The 26447-nt window shown below is 40.2% G+C and overlaps 1 protein-coding gene across 4 annotated transcripts; it reads left to right on the top strand.

Moving 5' to 3' along the window:
* The first annotated feature begins 5851 nt into the window (after positions 1-5851).
* cabp1b (calcium binding protein 1b) lies at positions 5852-25216 on the top strand. Of its 4 annotated transcripts, none has more exons than XM_044174738.1 (8): positions 5852-7400; positions 17537-17704; positions 18662-18692; positions 18800-18943; positions 19183-19292; positions 21703-21777; positions 21931-22003; positions 23649-25216. In XM_044174738.1, exons 1-8 carry the CDS (start codon positions 6729-6731, stop codon positions 23672-23674), a joined length of 1299 nt encoding a protein of 432 aa, XP_044030673.1. In that variant the 5' UTR covers positions 5852-6728; the 3' UTR covers positions 23675-25216. The 4 variants fall into 4 exon arrangements, with proteins under 4 accessions (XP_044030673.1, XP_044030674.1, XP_044030675.1 ...); XM_044174740.1 differs by lacking the exon at positions 5852-7400 and adding an exon at positions 13959-14465; XM_044174739.1 differs by lacking the exon at positions 17537-17704 and having other exon boundaries at positions 6311-7400.
* Positions 25217-26447: the final 1231 nt, after the last annotated feature.

Genomic DNA, 26447 nt, shown 5'->3' on the forward strand with positions numbered 1-26447 from the left:
ACAGGACAACACAACACACAAGAACTGGTTGCCAATTTCTCAAAATGTTTGCCAATGGCAACCTGGCAACTGTCAAGCCATGCCACAGATAGCTTACTCTGCCACCTACTGGCGAGTGCAATAAATGTGTAACTCTAAATAACTAAATGTTAAAGTATATTATTATTATTATTAACAAAATGTTAATATAAAAAGGAACAGGGCAAGAAAACTTGTTTTTTGGGGTTTTTTTTTCAAAACACAGGTGCAACATCTGCCCACCTTCAACCTGAGCAGAGGTGTAATCAGACAGAATAAGTGTAAACACCTGCAGGGGCATTAAAAGGAATTAGGGTAAATACAAAAGTATAAACATTGCCTTGCAATCTGAACATTTTGTAAAACTCAAGTGAAAGTTGTTTCCCAAATGGCTTTACAGTAGCAGGGAAAGTGTTTCTCTTTCATGTATATATGTACATATATGTATATGCGGGTTCATAGCTTCCTATGATGCTCTCACCCTGAGTTTTGTGCCTGTGTGATGGCTGCACCTGCTGCCACCTGGCTGATTTGAATCAGGCAACCCACTCACCTTAGTTTTCTTTATAGTTTACACTTAATAGTTAATTTCTTCATTTAGTTTGACCTTTTGACCTTATGCACATTACATGTACATTCACATTGCACATAAATGATGACACATTTATCTGTGGTTTTGTTTCATACATCATAGTCAGTTTATTTAGCATTGTTGGCAGAACATTAGTTTTTATTTGTAGCGCGCACATTTAGTTATCTTCTGTACAGTCACACTTTAGTTTAGTCTTTAGTTAAGTTTAACTTAATAGTATCTTAGTTTAATTTATTAATTTATTTTTAGTTACCAGTGCTGCTGCTGGAGGGACATCTTGCTTTGGGAGTTCTAATTTAGAGATTTTGTTTATTTCTTTAGACTATATTAGTTTGTTGGTGCTTTGGTTAATTGATAAATGAATCATACAGTCAGATTAATTGTCCTGCACTGTGTTATTCGTAGCTGAGTTGGTAGTGTTACCACTTAATTTAGAAAATGGTCTCATCAGCCATTTTATCTGTTCCCCTTTGTGTTCTAACTAGGATGGATGGATGGGTCAAACACAGGATTTGTACCCAGGAGACCGCAGTTCCTGTCCCGTGTGAAACAAAAAGTCAACGTTGGCTTAGGGCTTAAACGATTTCTCGAGTAACTAAATTACTAAAAATTATTATTATTATAATTAGCCTACATACAGCGCACTGTGTTTCGCACGGATGATTTTTACTGTCGCACAACGCGCTCACGCTGTGAGTGAGACGTTCAGAGCGTCTTTGCTGTGATTTGACAGCGCGGATTACAAAAAGGAGGAAGAGAGAAAACAGCGAGGGCCACAGAGAAGAGACAGAAAGTGTCCACGAAAACTCTGTACAGTGTGTTTGTCGTAAAACTGAACTAGCCGACCACAACAGCACGACGTCTGTGCTTCAGCATCTCAGCAGAAGTCTGCGACACGAGGTGTATGAAGGCTAGGAACGACTGTAGGCTACGTTAATTATGGCTATATGTGTTAATTATGTAATTAGTTACCAACACAAATCAATGTGGTGGCTAGTTGTGAAAGCCTGAGCGTCGTTCATTATTATGATGGTCACTTTCCTGCCCACTCGTTTTTGCCTTCTACAAATGCCACAAATAGCACAATTAAGGCTTACATTATGCCTGAGCTAAAGCAAAAGCTGTTTGTTTTTGCATTTCAGAACACGTTTTCTTTAAAACCCAGAATGTAACATGGCACTTAAATATACCAAATGGGTTTAGTTTTGACAGATATTATTGTATGTAATTCTATTTAAGCAATAAAAATGTCGATTTTTCTAAAAAGGAAACCAATTAGTTCATTTTAAGAGACCTGTCTTATATCCTCTTTTGTGTTACTATATTTAATAAAGCCAAAGTATTTCTTATCCAATTAATCGATGGAACAATCGGTAGAATAATCGATCACTAAAATAATTGATTGCTGCAGCCCTAGTTGACTTGTTTTAACATGATTTACTAATGTAACTTAGTTATTTTAACCCAAACCATGATCTTTTCCTAGACCTAGCCAAGTAGTTTTGGTGCCTAAACCTAACTAAACTGCGACCATTTCACAACGTTAACCACTAGTTTTATTATTGCTACCATGACGACGATGGTCCGGTAGCCTGTCGCTGGTAGCCTTCTCTCCAGCGGTCATAGGCCTATATGTCGTTTTGGGAGTCATTGGCAAACGACCTATTCTGCTGTTTAGGTATGAGGCCGTGTTGCATAAAACGTATTACTTTGGTACTTCTTTGAGATGAACCAGTGCCCAGATAAACAGAAGCCTCGCCCACCTCCGCCAGACCTCCTCTTTCCAAAAATTACAAAGAGAGGAAAAGGAAGACAGTGGAGGGCATATTAACAGGAAACCAGAGAGGGGAGTAGCGCATACATGAGGCATTTCATGGTAGGAGGTAGAATGCACTACTGCTCACCATCCTCTGAGCCACTAAATAAACAACCTGTGGGAGCAAGAGAACTACCTTTGTGCCTGCACACAAAAAACCCAATCACATGATTACTGCCATTTGGCTCTGACCTCTGCCTTTATAAAGTTTACATTAAGACTCAGTTTCCTGACTGCTCAAGATGATGCACAATGCTCTAGGACACCTTGAATATTGTAATATGTTTATCAGAATGTTGTTTATTGACTTTAAAGTTTAAACAGCCCTGACAACATAATCTGTGAGAGGAAGAAACTACTTTTTTTTGCTGCTGCTGCCATAGTCCATGGCCATGACCAGGTTTTTTAAAACATTTTATTTTAAGAATTTACATGGGAAGCACGTCTTTATTTAAGTTATTCTTCTGCAGTATTGTGACAGTATCTTGACACAGTTTGAAAATCTGTCAGCTGCTGCACTGGACCATAAAAGGAAGCATCAAAAATGATTTGAGCAGACCTTCGAGCGCTTCATGATAGCAACTTGTGATCCAACCTGTGATCTGAGGAATGACGCAACATCATCATACACACAAGAACACAATGTAATCAAGTGTATTTTGACAAAATGATGTTGCATTTTTACCAATTTCATTAATCTTGATAATTTATTGTATTGGTATTTTATTTTTGTCCAGGCCACTGTGTGTCTCCTATTGAACTACTTATTTTCCACACAATCTGGGCACAAGAATTTCATTGGACAGATTCTGTAAGAAGTGTAAACTTTTGCATAATTATAAATATTTCCATTATAAAATGTGGCGGCCCATTACTTTGGATAGTTTAAGCATCCATCACACGATGGTCTAGAAGCTACATTGCAAACCTGCAAGACATTCTTCATCATTGAAATTCAAAACTGAGCTGAAAGTTTAAGGTTAAGAGGGGCTGACTGACTCCTGAATAAATATTTTATTATTAAATGAGTTGTGCTGTGGTTCATTGGAGCATTCAGTTAATTATCATATCAGTCTATTGATGACAGCAAGGCTTTCATCTGAACTCGAAACCTGGGTTTCGTCAAAGTATCAGTTTCTAGGTTCATGCTGGTTTCATTTGATCCCGATTGTCTTATTTTAGTGTTGATGTTACATCCTACACAAAGTGCCCATCAGATGAGTGGGCAAAATGTTTTGATGATTCAGATGAGGGAGCTCTTTCTTCACCTTGTAGGCCCCAAGCTGCTGTGTGGTTAATTATTTATCCCGCTGATTAATCTTTCAGTAATACCAAACTGTGTCAGGGGACGAGGTTAATGGGGATGCAAAATGTGATCAGAGATCCAGTAAGAGTCAGGGAGAAGGAACCATTCAGGATTTTTAAAAAAAAGTACAGTACAGGATGTATAAGTCAGCGCCATTTGTATTTCTACTTTAAAAGTGCTTTATTGGCATGAAATATGAAAATGATGAGAATGACACAAAATTAACAACAAATAATTCAGTTTTACTAATTAATTTTCTTGATATAGTTGTCAAAGAACATATGATATACTCTTTCAATCAATGTTAATGATGCTTTCATTTGGAGACGGTTATTCAAAAGGTTTCCAAAATTAAATGATTTCCAAAATTAATGCATCAAATGGTTATCAAAGATGTTTGTAGTTTGGGGTCCCTCCCTCAGCTGGGCCCTGGACACTTTTCTATTGCGGTCCAGTCTGCAATGACCCTTTTCTTTTGAATAACATTTTAATATTTTATATGCAAAACTATTTGTCCCAATGAGACGTTTATTCACTTTGACAGATAATTCTTGACGGTCTTCAAAGCTCCAGAATAAGTGAGTAAGTGGATCTTCTTAAACTGAGAGTGTTTTGCCAAAAGATTATTATTCTTCACCCAGGACATCAACAGTATACCGAAATATTACATTACATATATTCCAAATAATTGTGCTGTTTTTGAACAGAGCAGCAGCTGAGTGCATTTCAGCACTTGCCATGAAAGTTAGTTTGGCCATCTGACCCTGCTGAGAGTTGGATGTTGTCGGGGTGGTAGGGATTGGGGGGATAAATGCAAAAATAGAATGTGACATGGCCCCAAAAAGAGAGAAAAAAATACCCATTTAACTTTGTTTTTGTCAGATTTTTAAGCCATGCATTTTTTTTCTCTTTTGTTATTTCTATGTTGTTGGTCTTTTTTTAAAAACGTGTTTATGTTGTTTATTACTGCACACCACATTTTCCTGTTGTTTTTTACTCTCTCTGTCTCTGTGGACATTAAATGGGCCATATTGCACCCTGAGGCTTGCATGTCCCCTGCTGCAGCCCAATGTCTACAGAAGGGGAAAGCGTGAGGGAGGGGTGTATGAAGAGCAACATATACAGAAAGTGCTAGAGATAAAAAAATAAAATATTTTAAATAAACAAGATTCACACATCTTATAGGAATGATATTTTCCAAAGCTCAGATCAAAACATCAGAATTTCTATTGATTATCAGAAAAAAGGAGAGGAGAGGATGTTGTGTAGTGTAACTGGCAGGGTTACACCTGATGATGACTGTACCGCGTGACAATGGCTCAGCACTGGTGACACTTGCCTGCATTTGATGAGATGCACAGAGGATATAAAGGTAGCAGAAGAGTTAAAGCAGGCCTATGTTGGGGGAGGGGGGGTGAAGTGAAGATACTTTGCCTCTCCCTGGAGCAGAGGAGGCAGAGACACAGATGTCAGAGAACAAACATTCCCCAGAGAGAAGAGGGCAAAATCTGCTCATTTCTCAGCTTGAAACTGTTGTCACAGTTCATGAGAGCTTGAGTGTCTAATTGGCTCGGTATATTAACATCATTGCATGCTTTTTGCCCTGCATCCCTGGACATCTGCTGTGAGAATTATGACCCTGGGTGTGCAGATGGGATGAGACTGAAGGACTGTCACGCTTTTATTTTGAGTGGTTTATTTTCTCCCTTTTTGAACTTTGCTGTTATTATTTTGAGTGTTTGTTTGTGTTCACGCATTGGCACCATTATAAGACTCATATTAAGCAACCATGTTGCTTGTATGGGTAGAATAAAAATGTCTTTGACTCATGCAGGCAAAAGTTGGAAAGCTAACTGAGTGTGAATTTTATTTATTTGCACAAAATCAAATAAATACAAATAACAATGGGAACTAATGTACAGGGAGAGGGAAACCTATTCATTACTGAGATATTATAAAACAATATTCACATTGTCAGATATATAATAAATATATATATAAAGTATATGGCATAAAAAAATAACAGACCCAGTTTGGACCCCTAACATTTGAAAATGGACCTCTCACATTGAGAGCTTTGGGAAGATGACTCTCTGGTTGAGAGAATTAATCTGTGAATTTGTTTGAATAGATTTTCTACTCGAATATGTTTTATCTCATATCTCATTTCACTAGTTTGCTTTTGATGCTGACTAATAAATAAATGGTGCCTCAGTAATTCCAAAAAGGTTATGTTACTATTCATAGCTCAGAAGGCCTACTAACTGCTGAAGTGTGTAAAAAAAAATTCACCTTGTCATCCTTTTTGTGTCATCCTTTTTCATTTTTGCTCCTTTATTTTCACCTTTTCATTCATTTTGCTTTATTGTGAGTCTTTAGATTGCATTTAGTTTAAGTATATGCACTTCAAACAGGACTCAGGGCTACTCTTTGACATGCGTGAAAAAGACATCTGTCCACTGGTACTAATGTCACCGCAGCCACTTTTTGAGTGAATCTGTCTGTCTAACATCATGTGTCCATTGATGCTTGTGATATATTTAAAAAGTGTTTCTTTGAACACATGTTAAGTAGCTCGAAACGCTCAAACGGGGGTTCTACAGTAATATAATCAAGCGGCTCATTATGCCAGAAATGATCTGTAGTGACGTGGGTCTTAATGAACTTTGCGCGTGGACATGCGTGTGACACGCGGCAGCGCAACACAGTGCTGTCATCCAAAGTCCTCGGAGCCTCCTGTAAGGCGTCAGACTGACCGCCTGGCTGCCAGATCAGCCTGCATTTCACACCTACCTCCAAATCAGGTGGCTGCTGCTTCAGCTCCATCACCGCGGACTGTGCAGTGATGGTCGAGTGTGTGGATGTGGATTAGAGACTCGGGTCTAACTGGCTGATGCGGAACACCTGCACGTGGCGGAGGACTGCCTTCTTTTCCTTTACTCGACCTCCAGCCTCCAGCAGCTTCACTTCGCCCGTCAAGCGAGAGAAAGCGAACGATGAGCTCTTCTCTCCCCAAAAGCGAGTCCACCATTTCTCTGCTGAGATCATCGGGGCTCAACCGCAGGTCCGGGCACTCGAATAACGGTCCACACGACCACCGGAGCCACCGCACTCACCATCAGTCCACCGGAGCTGGAGGAAGTGATGATGCAGGCTGCACTGAGGACTGCGAGACGAGTGCGCGGAGACCTCTCTGCCAACCAAGACATGCCGACTCCCGAAATGTAGGTGATCACCGGGTGCAGAAAAGCCACTCTCACCGGCAGGCGAACATGCTGGATGATGGTTACGCTCAAGAGGACGTGAGACACCGGACGAGCCGGCATCAGAAAGAGCGCAGCAAGTCCTCCAGGTCCAAACTCGCCCATCATCACCACGACTCCTCTCGAGGTGAGCTGCCTCCTGCGGCGCATCACCAAAGCGGCTCTCGGCAGGACAGGAGGACCTCACCAACTCCATCTTATCCAAAACAGTCGGACGATGCGGCTTTCTTCTTCGAGCCCAGGGAGAGAGTCATCACCGGATCATCCTCCAGTCTCAGCTCTGACCCAGCTGCGACCAGCGCACCTGTCCAGCCCGCAGCCAGCCGCCCATCCAAAAGACTGAGCGCAGCCGCGTCTGAATATGACTCTAGTCTTCATCCCATAGTGAAGTCAGTCTTTGGGCAGGTAAGTGGCCGTGAAGAGCACATCAAACTTTTGAAACAGTTTGAAAAGTAGATTAAAAGCACACCCCTAGGTGCAGCGAATATAAGTTTGTATTTTAATCTTTTAGTTCACCAAATCAACATTTGAGCTATTTTCGTCTTTCGTCGTACTGAAATGCAACAAAAAAAGTCGATTTTAAATAGTGTCCTATTGCTCAAAGCTCACTAATGCGCTGTTACGTGTGGGTGTTTTGTCGTGTAACACAAGGCAAAGGGCAAAATTTCAAGCTGTAAAATAAATAAATCATCAGCAGCGGCATCATCATGAATGAAGAATCCAGACTCAGAGCATTTGGTGGGAACTGGCACAAAATGTCATTAATCAGTAGGCTATAGCTTAATTTAAGCTGTCCTAAACTGTCTTCTTGTCCAAACAAAAACCTGACATGTTGATTACATAGAGACACTCATTCATTTAAAAAAGTTATACATATAGCCTATATAGGAAAATAAAACTGGTTCAGGTATTGTGCCAATGCAGTCACGTTTATTTCACACACACTGTCTCAATGTGGCTTTATGGCCACACCAGCTTCTCTGTAAGATGACAAGAAAAAAACTCCCCAAAAACCTTTACAAGTGGAAAATTTGGAAGAGACAATTTAACAAGAGAGATCCCCCCTCCATGGGGTGGGGGGAAGCAACTAAAAATAAGAGAGCTAATTTACAAAGTTCATCAATGAGAGTATAAATCCAGTATCAATGTGATAGGACAAAAATAACCCAGTCCCATATCCAGTCTTCACACTAGTCCCAGTATAAGAGGGACCCGGTGTATCAGTCTTGGTGGCTCAGTCAACATTATGTCATATTTTGAACAAAGTGAAAGTTTGATATTCTACTGCCAAATTCACTGCAGCGTGGATTCTTATTAAAAACTGTGTCACTGCTGCAGGGCTGATTAGACGACAGCAGGTGGAGGTCCACAGGTGAGATGCAGGTGAAGCTGGAACCTATTAAAGCCCCAGCTGACCAGATTAAAAATGGATGCATGCATTCAGTGAGTCAAATCTGGCTCCTGTATGTATCTGGTATCCATCAGCTTCATGATTGGGGACTGTCACCTGAGCAACAGCAGGGGATCAACTTTCCCGCTGTGTGGAAAACTTTTCAATGTTGAGTGCTTGTCACTCACACACACACACACTCACACACACACACACACACACACACACACACACACACACACACACACACACACACACACACACAGGTAAGTAAAGTAAACCATTTATATACTGATACACATTGAGGTGATACAATCTAAATATCATTTATCTCAACAACTTTTACTGATACTGTGGTGAGTGATGGTCAACGGCAAATAAAGGTTGTACCTCTTCTTCCCTGCATCACCCGTTCACCTACTAATACATTTTTGGCGAGGTACTGCACCTCTCCTGTGACTCCGACAGATCGTGCAGTACAGTAGGTTATCTATTCTCTCCTGTCTTTTTTCTTGTTTCATTGAAATCCTTCTCTCTGTGATAAAAAGCTCAAGAGGAGACAATTACCTCCGCGAACGCTAATGTGTTCCAGAAATAACTCCTCTCAATCCAGGCCAGAGCTTCAATCAGTCTTAGGAGTTCCAGTGAGGCAAAACCCATGCAGCGGTGTGCTATATAAAGTCTCTAGAGCTGCTGACGTGTGTGGAAACAGCAGATATTTTGGCATTTCCATCAAATCTATAAATGATCAGATGACAAATTCTGATATTTTCCAGTGAGCAAAGTATTGTGTTGTTGTACATTTGAATAGTTATGTTGACAAATGATACTGCAGCTCTGAATGTTTTTTGGTAGGAGGAATGTGAACTATGGATGAAACAAATAACAAGACCACTCAGTTATCAACTCACATTCAAAACACATCAAACGTTTATCAACGAGTTTTCAAAGAGGACAAGTTTGTCTGTTTTCTGTGATGTTGTCACTGTGAAGTCACATCAGACGCAGCTGTCAATAGTCAAAAGCAATTTGCACATCAGTGTTTGTGTGGAAGAGAGCAAGAAAGGGCGAAAGATGTCTGCGTGAGAATGAAAAGAAAGAAAACAATAGAAGAGCGAATGAAACTGAGACCGCTTATGCATGAGTGTTTTGTTGCACCTGCTCTGCATCTTACCCAAGCTGTTTCATTTTAGAGACCACGCAGTCATAATAACATGCTTTTAATGCTCCTTGAATAGATGTGGCAGCGTAGCGCAGAATGCAGGGTGAGATATTACACACTACAAATTCTTTCATTTCATATTTTCTTATATAACATCAAGATCTGCATACAAGCCCAACAGAACTCGTTCGCTGCCAGTGGAAGAAGCTAAAAATAGCCCATCAAGACCTGATTATGAGAGACTGGAGGAGGGCAGAGTGGTTTTTTTGTGTTGGTTTTTTTATGTCTTAGTAAAAATATTTAAATGGCAAACATGCTACTTGACAGAACAAATTTGAGAAAGGGGTGAATAAAAGAGCTGGTTTTCAGCATGTGCTGACATGTTTCTCCAAGCTACGCTTTCATATTCACAAGATGAATCATGATTAACAAAAAGGCTAGTGTGGGGGTTAGAATAAGGACAAATGTGAAATGTGGTTAGCTCCTTGAATATGTTTTGCAGCTCGATAGTTACAGATAGGTTGTGATACAGTGATTCATTAGATAAAGCATTTTTAATGTAAAAATTCATATATTTAAAGCTGGCGTGTAAACAAAACTCCCATTATTTCTTCACATTCAGGCCTTTAAACTGTCCAGGTTACACCAGACACCTTGATGAAGGACAGAGCATGAGCGTTTCTTTTTGTCCCAGTAGAAATGTAGTTTCTATTTTAAGAGAATCTGAACAATCACCACACCCCTCAGTTTTTGTGACCTTTAGTGACCTTGTTCTACAAACCCTCACTGAGGAAATTTGGAGATGCGGTTCAGACCGGTTATTGAAAGATGTCTCTTATCTACTGCTGGGAAACTGTCATTGAGCAGATGACAATGTTCTTTTCAAATTAAATTTAGATGAAAGGATATGCGTATTAACCAGCAGAGGGAGCAAGTACCATTTGCACTAATAGGTCTAAACTCAGAGTGTGTGTGTGTGTGTGTGTGTTTGTGTGTGTGTGTGTGTGTGTGTGTGTGTGTGTGTGTGTGTGTGTGAGACAGAGAGGGAAAGATTAACACTCCACTGTGTGTCGCATCAGTGAGACAGGGGAAGTGAAAGGACCGGGAAAGAAAGTGAAGGAAGCGAGGCAATTGGATAAATCCGGAGGAGGACAAAGGATAAAACAGGCAGAGAATGACTCTGCTTGCAGACCTGATGATTGTTATATAAGACAAACACTCATCAAGTTTCTCTTTCCTGCTCCCACCTGACAGCTCGGGAGACAATGTGAGGAAAGGCCTTAAAACACAGATTAGCCTCTCACTTCATCGCCTGGTTTTCCTATGACTTGTCTCGCTCTTGCACCCACTGACGCCTCCTGTCTGCCTCTCCCTTTTCCTTTTTCTTTGCTCTTACAAAACCTCTCTCCATCTTCTCCCCCTTTCCTTTGACGGGGTCACACTAACCTTGATGACGTCCGAGGAGGAGTGAAAAGAGAGAGGAGGCATGCATTACAAAAAAGAAAAACATGAGTAAAATAAGGAGAAAGATCTCGGTGCAAATGAGAGGAAAGAGAGTAGCGTCATCGTATTCACCACAGCATATGCCTCCAGTATGTTTAGAGTACAACAGGCTATTTTTAGACACAGATGGATATTTTTATATCCGTGCTGGCATAGAAGGAGGTAGAAAATTCACTCTGTGGTTAAATCCCTTTTTGAGATGAGGATTAGGCAGTGAAATGTAAGAGCCTGTGCGCACAACTGCACGCGCTGCAAGTATAAGCGTATCGTGTGCGTGATGATGCTATATATTCATGGACACCTGAGGCTGAAAAGGGAAAATCAGTGAGAGACACTGCGAGACAGGGAAATGAGACAGAGGACAGGGAAATGAGTCAGAGGAAAAACAACAGAGGTTTAATTGACTGAAATGAGACGTCAATATTTTCCCCCTGCTGACGCACTAGACGTTTAACTAGACTAACAGCTGTTTGTACATGTAGTACTATCTGAAATAATACTGAAATACCAGAATAATCTGCATGAAAGTTTTAGCTATTCTGATTGGAATAAATTAATCGACTGTAGGATAAAACTGTGACGTCTCAGCCCAAGCACAAGAAGATGACGCAAGAGTGCATTGTACGTTTCTTTTCACTGCCTAGACGTCCTCTGATGACAACAAAAAAAACGCACAAAAAAATCTCATTATCTCTGTATTTCTCTCTTTTTCGTCGCATCAGAATACACTGTGAGATAAACTTAGCAGCTTTAGAGAAATAATCACGTTTGACCATGACATGATAACATTTCATTCCACTTTGTAAATAAAAAGAAAGATACAAAATGTTGCCATATAGTAGTACATTTAACAATTCTCATTTTGAAAAAGGTTGATGATCAATGCATGAGAGCTTGTTATTACACCACTCCCTTCCTTCCTCCTCCTACATCTCTCAGCTCTTTTAACACACTTGATGGCAGTTGATGAAACAGGATTATATTTGACCTCAAAATAATCATTACAAAGCAAATGCAATTATTACTGTTTCCTCTTGGAATGAGCTTCTTGTTAGTGCATGCATATAGATTTCTTTGCATTGTGTGTACAATGAATATTTTGCCAAAATCAATTCATATATCTGTGTATGACTCCTGAAAATTAGCACCCCAATAATCCTTGGATATTCACACGAATCTTCTCCTGAGATGTTGGTTTGCAGTGTGTAAGCAGTAAATGTGCAAAGTAAATTGTGTGAGTGAGAGAGGGTGAGGGAGAAGGATACAGCCACAGAAAGAGAGAGAGAGAGCGGAGGGAAATGGATCCCATGCCCGTGCACACTATGGTCTGACATTATGAGAGCTGACGGCTCCTGTGTCTGATGTCTGATGTGTTCTGAAGTTCACAATGAGCCTCCGGTGAGAGGCTGGATGAATCATCCGCAGAACAACACAGAGGAGCTGCAGAGATATTGAATGGGAGCAAGATCTGAAACGACTTCGGCGTGAATGTGTTTATTAAAATAGCAGAGAATAGACAAGGTCGAACAGGAAAGGGAAACAAGGATGTTCATTAGTGTTGCAATGGCCGCCACTAAAGTGACCTCAGGAGGGAATACTGCTGGTAAAAACCTAAAATGAGGATTTATACTGTGTGATGTGGTTTGTAGTTTTAGACAGGGGTGGAAGAAGTGTTTTTCTTATTGATAGCCTACTTCACTTGGATGTCTGACCTTCGCTGTGCAGAATGATGTTTGTGCAGAGTTTGACACTAGAAGGCTGAGGGGAGGGGAACATTTCTCTGTGCTCAGTTTAAACATTCAAACGTGTACGTACAAGCATAGTTTGGAAGCCAACCATAGTTCAATACGCAACTTACACACTAGTGTGATGTGGAAACCTGAAACCTCCTGGTCACAATCACTGAGAATGGACTTTTCAGTGAAGTAGGAGACATCTTGTGTCCAGTAGTTAAACTTTTGAAATTAAAAATATTTGCACATTCATAGAGTCTGGATATTTTTTTAATGGGGGAGAAGGAGTAGATGTAATTTTAAGAATTTTTAACAAGGTAATGGAACTTCTTGTGGAAACCATAGACAAATTATTATTCAAAGTAGAGAATTGTCTTAAAACATGTCTGGAGGGGATCTTTAACTTAAGTAAAAGTAACAATACTACAATGATAAAGTACTCCATTACAAGTCAAAATTACATTACAAAAGTCCTGAATTCACAAGCAAAATGTACTTCAAGTAAAAGAGTAGAAGTTTAAAGTAGCATAAAACACTCAAGTAAAGTGCAAGTACCTCTAAATTGTACATTGGTACTTTTCACCGCTGGTTTTAGATCTTTAGAGACACTCACTTTTCCCGTCATTGTACTTTACAATAAATGTGTGTGTGTGTGGGTGAGAGAGACTGAGAGAGAGCTTTTTTTTGCCATGTGTGTGTTTGTTTGCATTTGCACGTGTTGGTTTGCATCCTTGGTGGTTTGGAAACCATTTGTCATTTCTTGCACACATTTTGCCTTTGATCTGAATCCATGCCCTTCAAGCTTAACATTACATTGTGATGCATCTACACGTGCGTGTGTGTGTGTGTGTGTGTGTGTGTGTGGGGGTGTGGGGGTGGTGAGAGAGAGAGCATGTGTTATATTTTTAGCTCCACAGCCCCACATACGTGTGTGTTTAATCAAGTGTGTGTGTGTGTGTGTGTCTGTGCGCATGTTTGGATTAGTGTTTCCAGCATCTTGCTCAGGGGAAGGTAATATGCTTGTCCGAACGAGCTTCTTCTGTCACATTTGCATAGATGGTTTAAAACTGTGGAATGAGTGAGTGAGTGTGGGGGGGAGAGAGAGGGAAAAAGAGCAAGAGAGAGAGAGAGAGAGAGAGGGTAGAGGGGAGGGAGGGAGGAAAGACACTGTAGGAGAGAGGATGGAATGAATAAGCAATCTTGCTTTTTCTACTCCTTGCGCTTGCATCTCGCTCTGATCTCACGCATGCTTCCTCAGCCTCACTTATCTTTGTGTTGTTCTGATCTGTCCTTTGTTCTTGTTTACATATTTCCTCCTTTGTCTCAGTGTCCCTCCCCTCGTGCCTTCCAGCATCCTCGCCTCCAGGTCCTCCCTTTACACTTCCTTCGTCCTCTCCCTCCTATCTCCTCTACCTCCTATGACATCTCCGCTCCTCTCCCTGCCTTTTCCCAAACGTCCTCTTATATTAGACAATGACCCACTGAACCCTCTTTCCCTTTCTAATCACTCCTCTTCCCATGCATGCCCGGAAACATATGCAAACACACATGCATACACGTACACTTACAAACAGCCGCACTAACACAGACACAGTTCGAGAGAAAACATAATACAAGAAGGATTTTTTTTTTTTTTTGCAATGGGCAACTCTGTAAAGTCGCTTAAAATTTTCACCAAGAAGGTAAGGTCCGCTCTGAGGTTTTTCACTCTGCTGTGGTCTCCTTGAACCCCCTGACTGTTGGTGCATGTATGTCTCATGGTGTGTCCCCGACCTGACCAAAGGCTATTTGACTGGACCTGTTCTGACTGAACCCTGTGTGCTGTCGGTATTCACTAACAGGCTGTCTTCAACTGTTTCCCTCTGTTTTGCGTTGCTGGAGTCCAAGCACATGGAAGAATAATGGAAGAGTATTTCAAGACAAAGTGCGTCTCAAAGTGTCTCATGCTGTCGTTTCAGTCAATGTTTTTACCAACACAGGAGCTTATAGTCTTGATTATTGATTAGGACTTTGTTGACGTCCTTTAAAACTCATTCTGCTGGTACTGAATTGCACTGAGCTTAGCGCAGCGCTAATATGACACTTGCATCTTATCATGGTTGCATTCTCTAGAAACCCATTTTAGCTTTATAGAAAGAGGTCAGAGGAGTAGGTTGGTGCTGCTTGTACTCGACCTGTTGGCTGAGATAGAGTTGGTTGAATTTGGATTTTGTCACCAAAGAGTCAGTCAAATTGCACAGTACACCACCTTACGAGCCAGCGGAAGATGCTACCCTGTTGAACCTGCACCTGCGGGATGTGACCAGTCAGTGGAAATGTTGCAAGCAGGTGTTCTGTTTCAACTACATCAGATTCTATTAGCTCAAATGGACCACTGGCAATGAGTCTTTTAGACGACAACATAAGTGCACAATTGAAGAATAATGAAGGCAGAACATTCAGAAACATTTCTGTAAAGGCTCAAGAAGATAACTTTCGTTCGTACAATACATCTTACATCTGCTGTCCTCATCGTATCAGTACATGCTTGAATAACAGGCAGAAAGTCCCACAAATAGATTTTCCTTCATATCTGCAGCTGCACATCCTTGAGGAAGCACAATATGACAAGCAACTGTTGATGCTATCTGTGCAAAATGGGTTGGAGTGCTGGAGAAGTTCTTGCTTGACTTCAGCCTTTCTCTGACACAGTTTTAGGTTTATTGTTTTTCCTTCTTCTTTTGGTTATATAACTGCAAACGCGTGGCTTCGTAGTACTTTTCTGGCACGATATACCCACAGACAGCCCTGCTCCATGCATCACTTGGTCAGATTACCCAGTGGGCATCCGTTCCTGTGGTGGGGACTGTAGGAATGCACGAACTGGCATTAGGACTGGCATGGTAACAGATGGAGTGTGAAGGTCATTTGTAGAGCATATAATACTGTGTAAATTTGCATAATATTAATTTTTCATCATGTATGCATGTAGATGTCTTATGCTTACTGTAAAAAGCATCTGGAGATGGGTACTAGCTCATGTCTGAGAGATTTAAAGCAGCAGCAAAAATAGTCCCTTGGTAATTCGCTGTGACAGTGAGTCCACTCCACTCGCTTTTAGCTGGATTTTCCTCCACTGTTACACTGCGGTAAGATTTGACCAACATTATCTTGTTTTATAAGCTAGACAAGATGTTACTGCTTTAAACTCACAAACTAAAATGTGCAGTGGATAGTCACAGAGCATGAAAACAGTCTATTTTCGAATAGTCTCTTGCATTCTGCATTCCTCAGATAATGCTGCTACTCTCTCTAATTCAGATATTAGTCAGAGCAATGGTTGGACCTTATTTGACTTTATATAGAGGACGCTTTTTTTGGCCACTGGCAGGCAGTGATTGTTTGTTTTTAATTAACCTGTAGCCCTCTCTGTAATTGGGATCACTGCTGTGAAAGCAACTTTTGCCCCCTGGTTGATGGCTAATTAGTGATTATAATTAAATGGCTGGCTGAACTTTAGCCTCATCTTCTGGACAACACAATTATTTTGTAACATGCACAAAAAACTTGTCACTCTTGGAGAAATTCAAGTAACTATCCTGACATGAGTCTTGTTGATTCTAAATACACTGTGTCATCAACCCTTTAAATTCCACTGTGCTCGCACTATTTCTACCACTGTATTACTAACACATTCAGACTGTATCATTAGTTAGAATCATAATGCTGCCAGCTAGAAGTATGGATACTCATGTGGATTCTGTTGTTTCTTACCACCGACAAATTGGGTATTAGAGGATTACCCAATTCTACCCAATTCCAAGGATTATTCTAGATTAATACAACTTGGGTCTTATTTTCGTAGTCTCTGGCCATCATTGCTATTGGTTACAATCATATTGTACTCACCAAAATGAGTGTTGGGATTTGGGAACATGGCAACATCATTACAAAAAAGTCTGATGGGGCAAAAACGTGAGCAGTCAGATGATCACAAGTCAACAGTTTAGTCAAATAATCTAAACCACTTTATTTGGAGAAAACACCGAAATGTTGGCAGTATATTCCTCATTGTGCAGGAAAACTGTGTGCGCACAAATGTGGTTACTGGTTTCTTTAAAACTTGTATGATCATCTGACTGCTCGTGTTTCTCACCCCTGTCTGACTTTGTTGTAGTGATGTTGCTGTTTTCCTAGATCTCAGTAATTACTTTGGTGAGTAAATGTGATCATAACTGTTAGAAAGGATGGTGAAAACTACAAAACTAAGACCAGAGTTTGTAATAATCCGTATAAACTGTGCAGCTGAGTATAAAAATGTGCAGCTGAAGACTGTAAAAAAAAAATGATTAAAGAGAAGTTATGTGAGGCTGTCAGTGTTGTGTGACATGAAAAGAGGCATTGCATTTTTGCTGTGCAGTGAACTCCATCATTGGCATTATCTATAACACCTGATATGGAGGCTTGTTAGTGTTCTGTTGTGCAGGATTGTGACCCACAGGACAGATTCATGGATGGCATCAGTTGTTCTTGTCACATTAAATTACAACCTCTTCCCTCTGCCTGCCTGTGGTGCTTTCCTCCCTCATGACTGACCTGACTCCACACCTCTCGATGACTGACAGACATATGTCTGTCACCTCTGATCCTGCTTTTGAACCCCCCCTCCATTCCACCTCCTTGACTCCATGCTGCCACAATCTGAGTCACGGTCTCTACCCCTGTCTTTGCCCTTGCTCCCATGTCTGGCCCCCCACCCCGGATGCTGCTCCAGGACCAGAAGAAGAACTACAAAGCAGTGCAGTCCTGTGAGGAGGGGGGCTCTGGGGGGGCCTATCTTGAGCCGCTAGTGGCCCTGGCCCAGAACGGAGCCAACATGCACAACGTACTGGGGCCTGCATGCATCTTTCTACGCAAGGGCTTCGCTGAGAGCCGGCAGGCTGTACGTAAGTCCAGACAATATCATGTGCATGCCAAGAGATAATCAGTACACGCACAGTAACAGAAACGTGTGATGAATGTGTGGAGTAATCACCTCTCACTGTAACATCAGCACCTACAGCATGTAAATAAGCGTGGTGGAACTGAGAAGATGGCATTTTCAGAATATGAAATCTTTTTTAGTATGAAGCCTTCTTGATAGCTGAATGCAAAGGTGTGTGTGTCTGTGTGTATATTTATGCATGAGGCTGCATTACTCGTAAAAATGGTGGACATTTGTAGCAGGATGGAGGATTATTAAAGCAGGGTTACGGTGATGGCAGAAATGACAACACGAGTCAAGGTCTGTTTTTCGAACAGTGATGTTGAAATTCTTAGTGTAGACGACTGCTGTTTTACTGGATGTTCTGATGACAAGCTCTCACATGGCTGTTCCTAATGGATGCAGGGGTTGAGATTGAGTTATTTTAATTCAGTGGCCTGGCAAATGAGGGAACTGTTGCATACTTTCCATTGTCTCTGCATCTCCACACTTTCAGAAATGCAAGCAACATGCCTGTAAAAACAGAAATTAATTCTACACACACACCTACGCTCCAGATACAATGAATGGTTCAGGTTCCTCCTCTATAAAAAGAAACGCTACAAGATCTTAGATTTTATCTTGTTTCTGCTTTTTTCCCTTTATTCCAACACCTAATGTGTTTGTGTGACTCTGTGTCACAGAGTGCCAAGAGTCTGCATGTTTTCTTCAGCAGGTGATCTCACTGATGAGCTCTTCCTCTCTGGCTGGTAGGAAACCTGCAGACTCTTGGCACTCTGCGGCACATACCTGCAGTTGCCTATTTATTGTTTTACAGCATTATATGTGTGTGTGTGAGGAATGCTGCATTATTGGCATGATTTAAAAAATATCAGCAGTGTTTGGATCCTAACCTTGCATTGTGATCCTTCACAGGACCGAGAGTTGAGGCCCGAAGAAATGGATGGTATGTTATATTTCAGGAAATGTGAAAATAAAACTGTAATTTTCACAATGTTCTCTAGTAATTTTCACATCTCTCTCACATTCATACCCTCTCTCCTTCGCTCTCAGAGTTGCGTGAGGCATTCAGGGAGTTTGACAAAGACAAAGATGGGTTTATTGGCTGTAAAGACCTGGGGAACTGCATGAGAACTATGGGCTACATGCCAACAGAGATGGAGCTGATAGAACTGAGCCAGCAGATCAACATGAATTGTAAGTAAAACTGTGTCTGTGTGTATATGTTTACATGTCTATGAATTATTTCCCCCCCTTTTTTGCCCATTCCTCTGACAAACATTCAGAATCAAATGCTCATGCCATCACTGCAGAATGTTTGAGTTCAATACTTTAAAAACAATGCTTAGGCTTCAGCATCACTATTCATCAGATGGAGAACAAATAAGAATACCCTGAAGGTTAACCTAGCTCCCTCTTTTCAATCTATCCAACAGTGGGAGGACATGTTGACTTTGAGGACTTTGTTGAACTCATGGGGCCCAAACTTCTGGCTGAAACTGCAGACATGATTGGGGTGAAAGAGCTGAGGGATGCATTCAAGGAGGTGAGGAAAGACAAGGGGAGAGTGTGATAACATAATAGCATTCTGGTCAAAATAATTTCCCAATGGACTGAAATGGAGTTGAAGCATTGGAGTAAAATTGATGAATTAATATGTGTAGAGTTTATCTTAGAGTGTTACCTTAATAGAATACAATGGGGGAATATGGGGAAAAACAAAACAAAAGACTTTATGTCAGATAAAAATGACAATAATCTTGAGGATTGTTCTACGGGTATTTTGGTAATTTAGTGATGCTGACAGTGGTTGGTGCAAGCTTAGGGATATATGTAAGAAAAAGGAAAAAGAGAGTTTTGATAATAGCATGTTATGATTAACATTATTAACATTAATAATTAAAGGCGCTATTGATAACATCCAGCCACTAGATGACGCCCTCCCCCTCCCCCCTTCCATTCCAGTGGTTGCCAGTTTGTTGCACAACCCGCATGTTTCATGGTCGAGTGGAGTGAGACTCAGACTCAGTCATGTCAAGTGATGAATCTTTCATGATAGAGAAATGAATTCATTTTGCAACATACAGCTATACATTAGCTATAGATTTAGGTTACTTTGTGCGGTGCTGTTTCATGTAACATTATCTATGGTAATCTTAAGATATGGCTAGCTAGCTTTAGATAAACCTTATTTCCCCATCATTTAATAATTATAGAGGCCCTATATTGCACCACTTATCGTAAAATGACATTTCAACATCCTTACACTATAAGACATTAGGTAAATATTTACATTGTAATCCAATCAGAGTGCAGCACAGTACATTGTAGGGATGCTATTAAAACCCACAGCGCTTGACATTAGACAGATAGCTACAGTAAAAGTTGATGTTAACTAGCGTTATGCTGTGTTCAGACTACCGGCGCCAAAGCTACAAAACAGCCAAGTGTGGCCAGATGCAATGTCGCCGTGTCACAGTTGAAGTGTTGCTCAATCCCTCGTTGACGTAGCATAGCGTCAGCTAATTTAGCTAAATAACACAGTACCACAGCTAGCCATTGTGCGTTTAAAAATGCACATTACATAACCTGGCGCTCCCGTAGCCAGCCTCTGCCAAGGTGCATTTATTTTTGTTAATGTTGCTGTAAAAAAGGGTAGGGTTAAATAACACTGGCTAACAGCAAGAAAACGTTTTTCTTCCATTTCTTTAGATGGAACTTAACATAGAGTTGGACCAGTGAAGCAAAATCAGATGATTGGTGGACGCTTCCCGCGTCATTGGAGCGCAGAGAAAAGCTGAGGCCAGCTCAACTTTGATTTGTAGCGCGTCCGCCCATCACCCAAGCGTCAGCTTGTAGCTTAATGTCGCCGGCTTCCATTGAAAATGACTTGTAGCCTGATGGTTTGTTGCCGGTAGTGTGAACAGAGCATTAGTGTTAGCCTAGTGTTGACCTAACATAAGTCGAAGTGATTTCTTGTTGAAAACAAATCTCATAGCGGATTATAAAAAACAGCTGAGCGCCACACAGCAACAGGGAGAAAGGACGACTGTATGATCATGTCAGTTTTTTCAGATTTTTATATTAAAGTGAGTTCTGTAGCAGTTGAGCTCAAAGCAGCTGGCTACATGGCTAGCTAGCCACAAGTAACTCAGCAAAGTGTCTCATAATAGGGCTAACGTTAGACTGCTAAATGAGGTAACACTCTCAATAAAAGTCATGTTTTGGGTCTAAACACTATAATGAGCAGATTTACAGTAGTTAGTTCGGAACTTTAATTTACCTTCGACATGACACATTGGTAATATATTGGGATCCCACGTCCACTCCGTTCTTAATGAAGCGCGACCGTCTTTTTGTAAGCGGACCAGTCCACCACAATCAACTTGCCCTGCATAAACTTGTACTGGCCCCGGGCCATCGGTTATGTCGGACCCTGGCCCACTTCTAAATCCCCTCTGATACGCATCTTCGTTATAACGTTACATTGTTTGAGGGAACTATAACGTTAGGTAACTGGACATAACCGTCACTAATCTAACCTGTGACAACACATTAGTTAAGGTTTAAAGAACTATGGCTGTCGGTAGTTGTTGTTGATTTTGTTTGAATATGCAGAATTGTTATTTTATGGGTTATTGTTGTTAGGACTATTAAGCTAAGATAGCTAATATGTGCTAACGTCAGTGTCCGTTTTTTTCACACTAACTGGCAACTACACCACGTGATACCAACGTCGTTATACTATTGGCTCACAAGCCTTGTTTAGAAGCAGGATCCAAACGTCAGACACCTCACACAGAGATAAACAAAACAGTCATTGATTAATTCACAATCATATATTTTTTTGGAAAATAGATACTTTTATTCCTCACCTTTCTAAAAGCTCTGTGGATGTTTTTAAATATTATTCTACATACAAATGTTATAACCTCTCTGTTTTATCCATTTCTCAGTTTGACACTAATGGTGACGGCCAGATCAGCACAGCAGAACTTAGAGAAGCAATGAAAAAACTTCTAGGACAACAGGTACAGAGTTGTTGGGAGAGTCTGTCGTCCTCTCTGTAGCTCTCCATCAATCATGGTGTCTGTCTGAATCTTGTCTGTTTAGTCTACTTGTGTATCTTGCCTGAGTTTGTGCCATTGACATTCACATTTTTCCCCACAACCTGACTTTTTCAGGTTGGACACAGAGACCTGGAGGACATCCTACGAGACATCGACCTCAACGGAGATGGTCATGTAGACTTTGAAGGTAAAGAATCCCATGTGACAGCATACTTTGCAATTCAAACAGCAAAAAAATAAATAAATTCACTACGTGCAGACCCTGGAAATCAAACATGCTTACACCATACCTTTCTCTGTTAGTGTCTTTCTATTCCCATCTTTCTTTCTCTCTCTCTTAAACATACACACACATTTCAAAGTATAAGCAAAAATCCCAACGTGTGTGGCTGATATCCCAATACCATGCTGATAGTGAGGTGAGGGGATGAAGGCAGTGGGTCTGTCTGTCAGATTATCTCCATACCAAGGGATTATGTCACCTCGTAGATTACCCACAGAGAAAAAGATGCATACACGCTGTCAGGACTGAAAATATCAGAAAGTGCTGCTAGTAGCGCGACTGTACTTACATCAACATAATTTCACATTTTCCATGCATTCTATATACAGTCCATCAGCAACGATGTCCAAGCAACATTTGATCGAAAAAGAAAGTGTAGTTTGGAGTGCTAGAATACATGTAATGTACTAGTTAGGATTAGGAAAGGCAATGCAAGTTTATTTGTATAGCACATTTCAACAACAAGGCAACAAAGTGTTTTTAATAAACATTATACTTGCATCAGTTAATTTTTTTGGCCACTTAGGGGCAACAAGCTGTAATCACAACATTGACATACATTATATATAATACACGGTATATAATATGGTGAATCTGTTAGAATCCAGTGTCTTATTTAACACATTCAGCAGAAACAAACTCACATTAACATTCAATTGGGATTGTGTTGTGTCCACCTGACAAATGTACTGTAAATTCAATTTTCACTCTCCTTTTAGCTCTGTTTTTGATCTCTACCAACTCCTAAGAAAAATAGCTCTTTAGCTGCTAAACGTTCACCAGCTAGTCGCTAATTGTGTCTGTTGTGTGGTGCTAGGCAGCGCACAGTGGGTTTTTAGAGCTTTTTCTCTGAAAACAGCTGCCTGCTGTGTCTGGAATCGAATTATGTCATCGATAAAATGCTCAGTAGAGTTGAGGGGAACGGTAGAGACAAGTGACAATTCTCTGTGGCTCTGTCGAGCGACCCCTTTTACATTACATATAGTCATTTTTTCCATTGTAAATATAGAAAATATTGATTAGTGCAACCTTAACTAACTGTTACCAAGCTAACATATTTTTAGACATGCATATACCATATGGTGTAAAATATGGTGTTTTTGTTACCCAAACTAATTTTAAACCATTTGTATAAAAGTAAAGAATGTTTTCTTGTTGTTAAATGAGATGGTGACCTGAAGCCCAGTTTATGTTCTACCGAGTTAATGAAGGGCCCTTTAGTGAAATGAATAGAAATACATGACTTGCATGCAAGCCATGCTCATCCAGTGGCACAAAATCTCTGGTGATCATAAACATTGTTTTGGACAGAATGAAAAATTGTATCCAGCACTTTGCACTTTGCAGCACTTTGCAGGCAAATAGGCTACTACATTTCTGAGATATATCAAAGGCAGAGGTTCAAACCCTCAAATAGTATGACTTATATATATCCTATACAGTATATTAGGGAGCAGTTGTGCTCACTTGTGCAGCATCATATATGTTATTGAGGATTTTTTTAAACTAAATCTTTGTAAAACAATCTGTCCTTTTCTTTAATTCACAGAATTTGTGCGGATGATGTCACGATGAGTCCCTGACAGAGAGCTGACATGTTAAAACACAACATGGATTCTCTGTTGGCATGGGAGGAAGAGGAGAGAGAGCATCACAGAGTACCGATGGATCTCGAACTTCTGAATTGTCGATGAACGAGAAAAGAAACACATATCAACCCTGCCCTGAAACTGCCATGCTGAAGCACAAAGGCTGACGACTACAGCCAGGAGCAACACTGTTGATTATATGCTGCTGCTGTTTCTTAGAGCATAAACAAAACCAACAGCTGCATTTCTGACTTTTACAAAGTATATTTTAAAAAGCATATTTTCCTTTAGTAATGACAACATTTCTAATGCTGATGTGGCTGTTGACTCAATGGGTAAAAGGGTAATAACTGTAGCAATTAAGAAGACATATTTTCAACTACAGCAGTATGCCAGCAAACACCCAAACCAATACAACACGTTCTTTTCTAATGCTAAGAACAAGTTAAGCACAAATACAAAACGGCAATATGGAAATATTTCATGTGATCTTGTCAAAGCTGTGAGTTTGTGTTTTGTGCATACTGTTGTTCTCTCCACCCTATACTGTAGATTTATTATGTCTCTTAAGACTGTTGTCAAACCCTGGTTAAGACAAGCCAATATTTGTTCTGTAATTATGTGTAATGTAGCACTGATGCAGTTTTTCTGACTTTAATAACATTATGTCTATCTTACTGTGATATATATGTCATTTTCAGTGTGCACAAGGCTAACAGACTCCACCAACTGCAAAAATTCTTACAGGAAATTCTCTCTAGATACAGTGAGTTGCTAATCGTGACTGCTGTGATAGGCCTTTTTAATTAAATGTTTGTTTTACTAATTCTGAATATTACTCTGCATGAGTTTGACAGATCATCTATACCTTAACTCACATTGGTAGGTGATCAACAGAGCGTTGAAACTATACACGAAAGAGAGATTCTGTTAATGCTTAAATTTTTATCTACATTTATTTTATGATAAATGTACTTTATTTTTATTGGGTTTTGTGAGTCTACTGAGTCTACAGAACGGACCTGAAGTGATTTTCACTTTGGTGCAACATTTACAATTTTAACTAATACCTCAAAATGAATTGAACAATCAACCTCATCCATAAACTGCCCCTATAGCATAAACTCTAATACCAATTTATTTACCCTATTACCTTCATTATTTATATTTGTAAAGAAGCAGCATTGCCTTCTTTATGCAAAAAGCCAAAGAAAGTTTACACAAATATTATTTGAGTCTTATTCAGTGTAGTAAGTGTATGCAGTATGTTTTCGAAATATAATCCATTGGATTATATTTTCAAAATGGCTGCTTGAAATGCCGGTCGGTTCCCGGGGCAGCTAAATATTGGTTGACTGTTCATAAGTGGACATGGGGGGATATGCATGCTTTAAAGTTATGATATACTTTGAAAGGGACATCTTATTTTGTGATTTTACTTGTCTTAACTGTGTGAAACTATGCATGCAAGAAACAACTGAAATTTGTAGCAGAATATATAAAAATAAAGGTTTTTATTGGAACTTGAGCACAGAAGTAATGAATGTAGAATGATGTGTGGCTGTGTGTGTTGTGAAGACATGAATCTGACAGCCACATTATGGGGACTCCCATTTGAGGGCAAAAAGCTGGTCCCCACAATGTAAACAAAATCCTTTAAATTTCGGAGTGAAGACTTTTTTTAAGGTTTGGTTTGAGAATTCTCAGCTCTGATTAGATGGCAGATGTCCATTCATTTATAAAGACAAGCAGTATTGGGCAAGTTACTTACAAAAACCCCCCCAAATTACTCATTACTCATTGAACAAGTAATTGCAGTTCTTTACTAATTACTCAACATACCCTAACCCTATCCTAACTCTGAACAAAACCAAGGGGAATCCTGAATGCAGGCGACTAGCCAGTCAGCTAAGAAGATACAGCATATAATAAGACAACTTTAGAGTTACCAAAAGGCACATTCCTCCTCCTTTGCGGAGGCTAGCCACCTCTATCCCCTTCAACCAAGCTAACACATCCCAGTCTGTCCAATGAGCCCACAGAGACGAAACTGACCCCCACCTCAGTAACAGAGCGTTACTTGGAGTAGTAACTGTAATGTAATTGCTGAATCACAAATTGTAGTCCCTTAGTTGTAACTGAAAAACATAATCACATTACTTTAATGCACACTCAGTAATGTGTTCCACTGGTAACCAGACAGCTACACCTCTGATTCCTGTGTTTGTTTGCTATTCTAAATGAACACATCTGTGTTAATCTCTCATGGGTGTTCAATTGCATTGAGGCCTGGTGACTGCAAAGGCCATGACATATGATTCACATCATTTACATACACATTATAATTTGAGAGGCAAATGTACATACAGTATATAAATAAGTCCCCCTAAAACTTTAAGCTATCAGTGGAACAAAGATTGGGGAGTGACGATAAAATATGTCCTGTTCACACATACTCAGAGCCTACAGGTTGCTACAGGACACTGAGAAGCAGATGGGGCTTATGATTTGCTACTGTATGAGCAGCAGCAGAGAATGGACAGAGCAATGACAGCTTAAATGAACCATCTTACTGCAACAGGTACGCTGGTCATTTGTTGTAGCATAATCAGGTTGTCTACCTGAACTAGCTTGTCGGTTTTACAAAATATACTGTAGCTATCGACACTATGCAAATTGCAAGTTTAAAGTTCTATAGTATAACTTAACATGATGACATCAACAAATCAGCATATGCCAAAACTGAAAATACAAAAAAA

The sequence above is a fragment of the Siniperca chuatsi genome, linkage group LG18 (assembly GCF_020085105.1).
Source record: "Siniperca chuatsi isolate FFG_IHB_CAS linkage group LG18, ASM2008510v1, whole genome shotgun sequence".
Taxonomy (NCBI): domain Eukaryota; kingdom Metazoa; phylum Chordata; class Actinopteri; order Centrarchiformes; family Sinipercidae; genus Siniperca; species Siniperca chuatsi.